At 42.7% G+C, this 11,316-nt stretch overlaps 1 protein-coding gene across 1 annotated transcript; it reads right to left on the bottom strand.

Moving 5' to 3' along the window:
* Window positions 1–4,049: 4,049 nt before the first annotated feature.
* Window positions 4,050–11,103, bottom strand: LOC119274372 (eukaryotic translation initiation factor 3 subunit A-like). Its single transcript, XM_037555067.1, has 13 exons — window positions 11,058–11,103; window positions 9,757–10,238; window positions 9,147–9,362; window positions 8,710–9,078; window positions 8,592–8,621; window positions 7,748–7,975; window positions 7,451–7,612; window positions 7,076–7,297; window positions 6,796–6,999; window positions 6,197–6,400; window positions 6,028–6,108; window positions 5,370–5,571; window positions 4,050–4,959 (listed from the first exon to the last, which is right to left on the bottom strand). The coding sequence occupies exons 1-13, from the start codon at window positions 11,101–11,103 to the stop codon at window positions 4,367–4,369; spliced, it is 3,039 nt and encodes a 1,012-aa protein (XP_037410964.1). The 3' UTR covers window positions 4,050–4,366.
* Between the last annotated feature and the right edge of the window lie 213 nt (window positions 11,104–11,316).

Raw genomic sequence — 11,316 nt, 5'->3', positions numbered from 1 at the left:
CCTCGACCTCGCCGCCGCCCCGTAAGCCTCTCCCCTTCCCTCCTCTCTCTCTCTCTCTACACTCTCTTTGCTCTCTGCTCTCTCTCTCTCTCTCTCTAATATGAACCCTAGCCTAGCTAGGAGTTGGGTGTATGAACCCTAGGAGATGTAGCAGAGAGAGAGAGAGAGAGAGCAATTTAGTTTAGGGCAATTTAGTTTAGTGCAATGTAGCAAATTTGTTTAGGGCAATTTAGTTTAGGGTATATAAAATACCTTGAAATAGAAAACAGTAGCAAATTGCACTAAACTAAAAAACAATAGCAAATTTTTGTTTAGGGCAGTAGCAGAGAGAGAGAGAAAGAGAGATCATTTAGGAAAAAATGGTAGCAAATTTAGTTTAGGGCAATTTAGCAAATTTAGTTTAGGGCAATTTAGCAAATTTTGTGTAGGGAAATTTAGTTTAGGGTATATAAAACCCTAGATGATGTTTTAGGAGCATGATATGCCCTGTGGTGACTAGCACAAGCATGCAAAGAAGCCTATACAATGTTGCTGTTTTTACCACTTGGTTAATTTGCTAAGTCCTGGAAATCTGTTATATGATGTTGCCATGTTCTCTTGATGATAGCATCAAATCCATGCTCCGTTTGGATATGTTCAGTAAACATGTTTCCTCCCTTGTTGTTTGCTCTATCATGCCATGCCCTTTTATGCCACACTAGAGTCATGTAGCATGTACTTTCTTTGCTATGAAAATGCCTAAACAGTAATTATGTCCACTGTCAACATCATGATGCTATGTAGTGAGCTTGGTGGTGTTAAAACCATGACTCTACTGAACTTTTGCCAATTCTGTGAATTGCAGTATGCCACGTGTAATATAGTTGCATGCCAAGATCTTCCATTTTAGAGTTGATATGCATACTATTACAAGCTTGCCAAGTTTCTATGTTGTTGTAGTTTTTCAAAAACTTGGTTAAAGTAAAAGAGAGTAGGGCATTAACAGAGGGTATATAAATTAGCTAGGGCATTTAGCTTTAAACAAAGAACAGTAGCATTTAGCGATAAATAAAAAACAGTAGCTATTGCATTTAGCTATAAACAAAAAACAGTAGCTAGGGCATTGATGTTCATTTGCATATTCCATTATTGTTGATTATATATTTTATTTAGAATTGATGAATATGATATGATTAATGTTGGTTGAATGGACAATCGTCGAAGAATACCCGAGTGGCCTATGTTTTGTCGTGACTATGCGAGCAAGTACATCGGCGACTTCATGATCGCTAATAAGGACAAGGAAGCGATTCTCCTGCATTATCATCCCACATAAGTCATCCACGTGTATCCTTTCGTAAGTTTTAATCATTCCTTTACAAGCATGTAGGCTAATTTGAGGTGTACTTATTTTGCGCAACGGGGGGAGGGGGCGCCGTCCTCGTCATTCTATACCCAGAATACTCCCATGCTATGTACTTGGACTCATCGAAGAACATCAAGAAAAGGATTACACGCACATAAAGAGTGTTCTCGATAGTGCCCTGTTAACCTACAGCCTGTCTGGTGGATATATCAAGGTGAAAAAGTACAGGAAGAACGGGCTGGCTTTCGGCCATCAGACCGACTTCTGCTGCATCCAGCAACTGTACACCAGTAAGGCTGATAGATTCTACCTCATGCATCACCTGCTCGAGTACAGAAGGGATAATCAACGTCTTCGCATGTCAGCTACGTCCAACGATGTTGAGATTGTCAACGGGGCCAAAAGCATAGGAAAGACACCGGATCATCGAATCCAAGCTAAGTTTTAACACGTACGATGTGAACTTGCCCAAGTGATCATGAAGGAGGTCCTCGAACCAACAGGGATGTTCTACCATGGGCCAATCACGTGGGATGATGTCCGAACACTACTACTCGCTCGGCGTCTGGACCTGAAGCCTTTCAAGAAGCTCGGGTGCTTCCACCCTGACTATGAAGATTGGACCGCCGACGTGGAGGACTAATTGTCGATGACAATGTGTCACTACTGTCTTTCTATGGCAAAACTTTGAATTTATGCACGGCGAAACTCTGTGATGTAATTAAACCGTCCTCCTGCACTAGTGTAGATCGCTCTAGTTAATTAGTTTGGGTATGAGGAACTTTGTTATTTATGTTTACTATAGGTTGCTTGTATTTTGCTAATTATGCCTCTTTCTTTTCTTAAGTACATTATGTTGCATATTATCGTTGAATTCATCAACTGACGATGTAGGTACATAGCTCAGAGATGGCGAAGGACTGCTACGCCATGTTCGTTGGGAGGGTTCCAGGAGTGTACAACCACTGGCCGGACGCTCAAGCCCAGGTGGACAGGTACCTGGGTGCTAGCCATAGATGGTTCGACAGCAGAGCCGAAGCGGAAAATAGTTACTTGATGTGGACGCTCCGGCAAGAGCGGGAGCAAAACCGCCGGTGCCTCAAGAAGTACTACATAGTCGCGCTCTTGCTCATGCTGATCGCTCTTCTATTCTACATCATGCTTTAGATAGACATGATGAAACTTGTGTGTGTGCCATGACCATGCAGTTGCATTTATTCGACACATGACATGACTTGTGCATCGCTATTTTCGAGATGTGATGATATTTGTGTTGAATGATGATGATGATGATATGACGAGACTACTGTATGTGTATGATATGATGAGAATAGTGTATGTTTACTATGATCTGATGAAACTACTGTAAAGAGCATGCACAAATACATCACAAATACGTAGAGGGGAAATAAATATGTGAAAGCAGGAATATTAGCAGCAGTGTTGGTAGGCATCTAGCGGCAGCGTTACAGATAGTTAGCAGTAGCGTTGGTCCGGGCAGCACTACTGCTAACCATACTTACCAGTAGTGTTGGACCGAGCAGCGCTACTGCTACAACTTAGCTGCAGCGCTAGACCTAGTGCTACTGCTATAGGTTTCAAGCGCTACTAGTAGGCTTTCTCTTAGTAGTGTAACTTTAGCATTGTAGATGTTGATATTTTTCCATATAAATATGGTCAAACTTTATGAAGTTTGACTTCAAACAATTCTTATATGCAGAGTAAAAAGGACCGGAGGAGTAAGTGTTTGATCAAATGCTTGGGCAATTTGGATAGAGAAATGGTCTTTCTTTTTAGGAATGGCATTATATGGTCTCCTCCGGACCGGTTGCCAACAACTCCCATAAGAACTCCCCCCCTAAAAGTAGTTTTACGTTGTGTTCATATAATTTAGGGGAGATTCTTGCGTGTTGTATTTAGCTGATCCGGTATATTTGGATCCCTCAAAATAGAAAAGAGAACCTCAAAACTAAAACTACTAATGCAATCATGTCCTTGGGCTCTGCTGGATGCCCCTCGGGCTGTCACCGGCGAGCAGATAAAGCCACAGCAGGGCGAGACGGTGTGGTGGCATGACTACGGTCAAGGCGGCGAAGATACGCGAAGAGCGGGGCTACATGCCGCTGATGGGGCAAGGTGCGGCGAGCGCTGGCATCGAGAGCAATGGGCGCGGCCGGAGGGGTGGCGACGAGGCATCATGTGGCACGACACAGTTGCGGGACGTCACTAGCATCGGGCCAGTGTGAAATTTGCACCCCCGAAGTTTTGAAGAAGAGGTTTGGCATCGAGCCGGTGTGAAATTTGCACCCCTGAAGTTTTGAAGAAGGTTATTAACCGAGCATCGGTTTCTTTACCGCTTCTTCTTAATGCATAATAACAGTTCTCCTACTATCCTACAAAAAAAGCTTTGAAGAAGGTTTGCAGGAAGTCGAATATTCCCCTAGAAGGGAGGGAAGTCGGGGTGATTTTACAGGTCGCTATGAGAGTATATTTATTTATTTTTGGCACAAACCTAAACCAGTTTTCTCACAAAAGAAAAGGGGGCTTATTATATACTTGCTCAGTCCCAAAATAAGTGTACTTACAACTTTGTACTAACGTTAGTACAAAATTCACTTATTTTGAAAAGGACATAGTAGCTCTATTGATGTACTTTTATCTTTATGTGCCACATGCAGGCGGGCGTCTACGAAATTAATATATCTGAGGATCACAAAAATTCAGCGGTAGCTTTCATTATGCATACTCGACGAACCAACAGCATAGTCTGGAACATAAACGGCAACAAAGAGCAACACATGATGCATTGAGTACCGTGACTCTCAAAACATCAAACATGACTGAGAAATAGTGCAAAGTTGCAATTCGAAAATTTAGGTGCGCAACAAGCAAATTCAAGTAACCGTGCTTCCAGATATCAGTGGCAGGCTTCCATTGTGCATGAAGCTCCCAGACTTGGAAGATGGACGGCAAAAATCTCATACAGCAGGCAGAGCACAGCGCATTTCAGGCCAGGCAGCTTCAGCGCCTCCAGCCGGTGGACGAGGAGGTGGATGAGGAATTTGCAGAGGTCCTAGATCCAGGACGCCAGCGTTCAGTAGATGCAGCTGGAGCAGCACCGTCCGGCTGGCGGGCAGCAGGGGGCGCCTCTTGGCGCGTGGCAGGGGGAGCCTCCTGGCGGAAGGGACGCGCATCACGTGCAGGAGGAGCTTCTTGGCGGATGGGACGAGCATCGCGCATAGGAGGAGCCTCCTGGCGGAGAGCAGGGCGAGGACGATCATCCCGGACCCACCTGTCTGGTTCAGCTGCCACAGCCGGCCTCTGACTGCTACTGTCACCCTCACGTCTCCACTTCGGGACATACTTGCTAGGAGCAGCACCAGTTGCGGCAGCTGCTGCAGCTGGGGCTGCCGCCGCTGGTTCACGGGCTGGAGGTGCGACAGCAGCAGCAGCTGGTGCATCAGCTGTGCGCACGGGCTCTGCTCCTCTTAGGAGAGCCTCCCTTCTCTGCTTCTCCCTCTCTTCCAACTCCCTCTCCCTCTGCAGCTGCTTAGCTGCGATTGCGTCAAGCTTGAGCTTCCTCTCGGCTTCCTCCTTCTTTCTCCTCTCTTCCTCTGCAAACCAAAGAGGTGATTTCATTATTGACAGCAATGATTGATCAGATACAATGGGTTTGCCTTGCTTCCAAATGATACGGGCAACATGGAATAGTAACAAAGCAACAGCTAGTAAGATTTATTTTTTCAGCTATCCACCGTCCAAGTATGAGAAATAAATACTGCACTGCAGTCAATCGTCTAAGATAATGACAATTCAAACAAGTTTGAACAGTTGAGTAGAGAGCCAGAATAAACTAAAACTAAGAAATTTAGATTATTGTAGATTTGGTCTGACATCATATGAGGTTAGCAAAAAGAAGAATTAAGTTGCAGACTTCCAGTTCCGGATGATGATAATAATAAAGCTCTAGTACTATGCTCAGCGAGTAGAACAAATAGTAAAGTTAGTACAGCAATCCACTTGCCTTCACGCTTTCTAGCCTCCTGCTCCTCACGCTCCCTTTGGATCCGCTGTTCCTCCATGTTCAGAAAATACATCAATTTGCGTACAGTCTCCCTTTCACGCTTTCTTGAAGATAGCAACTGATTAATCCTTTCTTCCCTCTCTTTCCTTAGGCTACTAAACTCAGATTCACGACGTTGGACAATTCTTTCCTGGAAAGCATTCTGAAACAGAAAAGGGAAAATTGGTAAAAGTATGATAGACAGCAAGCCAAAGTATTGGAAAGAATAACTAGATGGAAGGTCGTCTTCTTTGAAGGAAAAAAGTACATGCTGAAAAAAGCTTATAAGTTGACAATACCCATAGAGGCAAAACTTGAAATATCATATGCTGAAAACCATGATAAATTTGAATCTATCTATTCTGGTGTTAATCGGTAAAAAGTTAACTCATATGAATAACCTCATCAACAGACAGGCCAGCAAATGATATCATCCAAACAAAACAAAACAAATTCAGGGTAGAAAGTGTAATCACTGAAACAACTATACTCAGCACCCCTCGGTGGACAAACTATACTACTTATAAGCTTGGAATGCTGACTAAGAATAAAAACACATGTGAAGAGGTTAAAGAACGGAATAAGCACTGCTGAATGCAGTCGCAAGAAGGATACATACCTTATGCACCAACAATCTAGAAAGCCTATTTTTCTCCTGCAAGTCACCCGCATGGTGTTGCTTGCTGAGCTCAATCTCTCTCTGCCAATTAGAAAAACATAATAAATGTGAGCACGAGAACTATCAGAATCTACATCTGGTAAACAACAAAATAACAGTGAAGACAAACCAGCTGCTCTTGCTCATGAAGGATCTTTTCTTCCTCGAGGCGTTTCTGGAAGGCCTCCTCGATTAGTGGTGCTTCCTCCTGCCGTTTTGCCCTCTCCAAGTGATCCATTGTCTTTGCAAGCTTCGCCAGTTTTTTTTCCATCTCCTGACGCTCCTTCACCTGTTGATTCAACACCACCTCCATGGCGTGTTGTTTTGTCATATCCTGCCATGTGAGCATTCAATTTATTAGAACGCCATACACCTAAACTACAATTGTACATGCATGTAGCTATGCGTTACAAACTATAAGTGATAAAAACTTAAGCAGTGTGCAGAAACAAATGATCCTACACTTCAACTACACCACCTGTCATCATCTGCAGCTGACTATCAACCTTTTTTAGGGCACAGAAACAAAAAGTAAAATAACTAATTCAGCTGACCGTACAGAAATATGACCTTCATCAAAATTCTACTCCCTCCGTCCCATAATATAGTGCATCCAGATTTTAGCGCTAAACAGAATTAAGTTAATTCCAAGGAAGTAAGCAAACTATTAAAACATGGACAGTTAGAATGGAGCTGTAAAATTATTGGAAATCCGAAATATTATCTTACCCCCTCAATGTGAATTTTTTTCTTATTCTTCCCCCTTATTGTTAAATCTTCTATCATTTTTGCTGCTTCCCTCGCCTCTTTTTCCTCTATTTCTTTACGGATCCTCTGCTGCTCCCTAAGTCTCTGTTCCTTCAAAAGCCTCTCCCTTTCTTCATCTGCAGATTTCTTCTGAATAGTCAATCTCTTTGTCTCCTCTATTTTTTCCTGGAAATACAAACACATAAGCCATAAACAAAGACTCCATAAAACAACTAAGAGGTAGAATGAGCAAATAGAAAACCTTTTCCAATATTTGACGCTCATGGTCTTCTTTACGTTTTTCAATAATTGATTTCCTCGCAAGGAGTCTTCTATGTTCTTTCTCCACCACTCCAGCAAGACTGGTCAAGTTTTCACTAGGTTTGGATGGCTTTTGCACAGGTGGATGAATAAGACTCAATGCTTTGTTCAGGGAATCAGCGAGGACACTAAGGTGACTACTAAGCACATCAGATTCTATGTCCTGCAAAGGTAAATATGTCAGATAACAATGAATATATGGGAAGATTGATGTTGCAGTCTAAAGAAGGTGGCAGTCTAAAATGAACAGCTGGGATAACAATATAGCTGGCAGTCTAAAGAAGGTGGCAGCAGTGGTCAGAATCAAGCGACATACCATGTTGCCAAAATGAACAGCTCCTGCCAAATGGTTAACTTTCATAGCAACAAAATTGTGCTTGACAGCATCAACAGCGATCTTCTCCACGACATTGAATTCAAAGAATGGGATCATTCTAGATAGCATATCAATTTTCATGGACTGGAAAATACGAGATGCCTGAAATGATTAAAAAAGAGAGTTATGAAACATGTTTTACAGATAGTAATATTAAGGTATGATAAAGAGAATACATATTCACAAAATAAGTGACATGAATGGATATATTATCGCTAGTGGGTCATAGCATAGGACCTGCTGCAGCACCCTCAGTGCAGTAAGCTTCTCCAATGCAGATTGGTACTGTGATAAACGAATTTCCGGAACTGAAGATGCAGCTGAAAGCTTTCCTCCAATCGTAGAAATCTTGGAAAGCAGTGGCTGTACTTTTGATGCTAGATCCAGAGGAAGGAACTCATGCTCCATAAGGTTGTACAGATCTTTTACTTCTTGGGAAGCACATGAAATCACGCCTTTGGCAGCCTATTTTCATAGCAGTCAGAATGAGAGTTGAGTGTGTATGCAAGACAAATTGTATGATGTAGACTGCCAGCTAGTAATATATCGCAAGCAATGCAAGTAAATTCAATCATCACACAAACAGAACAGAACATCAGGGATGCATCAACATATGTTCTGTTAAGCGTAGACTTGCGAATCTTCATATATTTCAGAGCTACCAAGCTAACTAGAGCGATTGAACAGATAATAGGGCATTGCAGGTGTGGGAGGTGTGATTAGAAGGGAAAATGACTCATGCCATGTAGTACAGATAAGTGTGTACATCTTAGCAATGCTGCTTGATGAGACAGCGTTGCTCACAATGTGGTTATGCATTATTCTGACTGGAAGGCAGAAAAAGCAATCAGCTAAGCACCTACAATCAAGTGCAGGCATCAGAGGAGACTAATCTCATATCTGAATGCTTTGTAACGTGTACAAGCAAGCGCATAATAGCAGATTGTGTTCAAGATGAACATGTGTGACATGTTCAACAAGAATGCAAAAAATTTAGAAGACTGAATCCATGTGATAAAAGAGACATTAAACAGATATATAACATGAAAATAACAGCAAACAAAAAGGATCAAAGGCATACCAACTCAGAAAGAAGAGTTGCTCTTGAAACCTGAAAAGTGAACAGAAGATTTATCAGAAAACAAATAATTATATTATGGAAAATTATCTTAAACTTGGAGAACAGATGGAAGGCAAACCATTTCTCTATTCTCGCGCTTGGAGTCGAGGGAGAAATTGACAAGGTTGGCCATACGCAAGCTACGGTCCTTTTCATTTTCAAGCTCAAGATGAGATGCACCATATTTATGGTCATATGGTGTAACAGAAAGTGCAGCAAGCAAAACAGAAGATGCTAGTAATTGCAGATCCTTCTGAGTTAAATTCTTGTTGTAGCTCTTCTGCAAGTTGAAAAGCTTCAGCCATGCATATGCATGATACAGGTGACTCTCAGATATCCAGAATATTTCAGTCAGCTTGGCATAATATACGACCAGGACAGATGGCTTTGGAGTTCTCTTAACCAAGCTCATCAAGCCATGGATATCCTCCACAGATCGGAAGGCTTCCTGCAAGAAAAAGGCTTGGTGAACTTTATTTCTTTTAGCTTTAAGATAAGATGAGTTGTGGAACAAACCTGCCATAAGGAAAGTTCTGTGGCAATTTTCAGTTGTTCAACCCTGGTATCAAGATACAGCTGACAGCTTTCAGGGGCAGTCAGATCAGGACGATCACGCTGGTCGCGATATTTGTTCAAATTTGCAAGATGGTTTCTAATGATCTCACACAACCTACGGAACTCGGTGGATCTTTTATACTGCTTACAAAATTGAAAAGCCTTGTGCGCAGTCATCTGCATATTGAAAAGTCAATGGAAGATCAGCTGGTGAAAAGCATTTAGTAGACAATAATACAAAAGGTAAATAACAGTATTTACATAATGCATGGGTAATGCTTTGTACAAAAGGAGCCAAATTGTTATACTTCTTACAAATTAGGGAGAGTGCAAAAGAACCAGACAAGTTATCAAGTAAAAGAATAGTATGTTCATGGAACGAAGTCCATACTACAGGTTTCTTTTCATCAAAGGAAAGAAAAGGGTGCCAATAGAGTGAATTGTTCAAGTATGTGCAGAACGAATCAAATAGTTCACCTCATAGGAAGTCCATGCAAAAGGACAGAACCAAAAAATATAACGAAGTATTAAGTGACCACTAGGGTAATGGCAAGGCGGTAAAATAGCTTACAGCATATAGCGCTTCAAGCTTTGAGTTATTTCTCAGTATCTCGAGCACTGTCCTGTATGTCTCCCACAGAAACTTGAACCATGGAGTGACAAACTCTCTGTCTGATCGGTCCTTGCCTTTTTCTCCGCTGACATAACTGAGCATCAAGTCCTCCGGGCGCTTGTCAGCTTCAAGATCTTCGACATCCAGAGCATCTTCCAGTGCTTGTGCCTGATTCCTGGCTTCCTCGGCCTTCTCATTGGACAGCTGCATAAAGTGTTTTATGACCTCCTCCAAAGATGACACGTTGACTTGCTGGCAGACAATTCTGTACTGAATAAGGCCATCTTTGGCAAATCTGCCCTTCCTTAGATCTACACAAAGCTCCACATACTTCATCATGATCTTCTCAAGAGGCTTTTGCCATGATCTGTATCTCTTTGATGTAATGAGATCATGCAGCGCCTGCAGCGCTGCCTGTTTTTGTCCAACATGTATCAACTCTGCAGTAAACCAAAGGCGGTAAACAGTGTGAACATCTTGTAGTAAAATATGAAAAATTGCCAAAGATTTGAATATAAAGAGAAAGGCGTGCAGAGAAGCACTGTGATTATATTTTAGCACAGAAAGTGTGTAATTTCCCTGAAACATCCTAATCAGTTTAGCTAAAATAAAACTTAAGGGCTCAAAGTTTGCGGTTGCTGAACTGTGCTACGTTGTGCTTTATTCTATAATCTGTTGCAGAAAAATATCCTTGAAACTAGTGATAGGTTGGTTAATCAAACACTAAAATAGGCAAAAGCTGGTTGGAGGAGCCGGATTATCATAATCAACCACAATGTCAAACACAGCACAAGTCAACAGAACTTGGGCCTTTGCATAGCTAAGTGGTCTTTTAGTGGAGAAGGGGATAAAAATGCACACAACAAAGAGAGCAACTTATCATACACTGAAATTCTCAGAAGCAGGTCAGGAACGTAGGCATAAGCACAAACGCCCAACCAGTCTATGAAATAGGCCAGAAGGCCCAACCAAATGGCACATACAAATCCAGTACCCGTGACAAAATCTATCATATGCGATATGGACTCAGTGGTTCCAAATTAACTCAAATGTTCCAAATGCACCGCTCACGGATACGTCATACATTTCGTGACCATGTGCGATTGATTGAACTACCAAATGGACCAGACAGTACAGCCCGTCGTCGCCCTAAGTTCCTGTACGTAGGCATCACAGCAACACCACCGCAAACAACAACAATCGGAAACCACGGCGGATAAAATTGAGCGGCGGGCTGAGACAAGGTCCCGGTGACTCACCCTCGGCTCTCTTGAGCGCGTTCTCGGGCTTCGCGAAGGTCGCCATGGTCGGGGCGCGGGGTCTCCGGGGGCGATCTACTCCTGCATCCCAGCCACAAACAACAGCACAAGCCGGATTAGCTCACGGAATCACGGCAAACCAACGGCGAAACACGCATCGAACGCCGGCCCCCGATGAACGGGCCGGCCTGATGGGGAAATCCCGGGAAAAATTGCCGAAAATGACGGGGGAGACGCTATGTCGGATAAGGTATGGAGG

Source organism: Triticum dicoccoides, chromosome 3B (assembly GCF_002162155.2).
Source record: "Triticum dicoccoides isolate Atlit2015 ecotype Zavitan chromosome 3B, WEW_v2.0, whole genome shotgun sequence".
NCBI lineage: Eukaryota > Viridiplantae > Streptophyta > Magnoliopsida > Poales > Poaceae > Triticum > Triticum dicoccoides.
Note: the sequence above shows the minus strand (reverse complement) of the source record. Positions and strands in the feature narration are given on the sequence as shown.

Bases quoted from the DNA above. Each gene is read 5' to 3' on its own strand.
- LOC119274372 (XM_037555067.1), bottom strand. From the start codon at position 11,103: ATGGCGACCTTCGCGAAGCCCGAGAACGCGCTCAAGAGAGCCGAGG. The intron at 6,401-6,795 runs GTAAGATAATAT...CTCACATGGCAG, and splicing joins AAAAAATTCACATTGAGGGG to GATATGACAAAACAACACGC. The intron at 6,109-6,196 runs GTTTGTCTTCAC...TCTAATTGGCAG, and splicing joins TTCATGAGCAAGAGCAGCTG to AGAGAGATTGAGCTCAGCAA.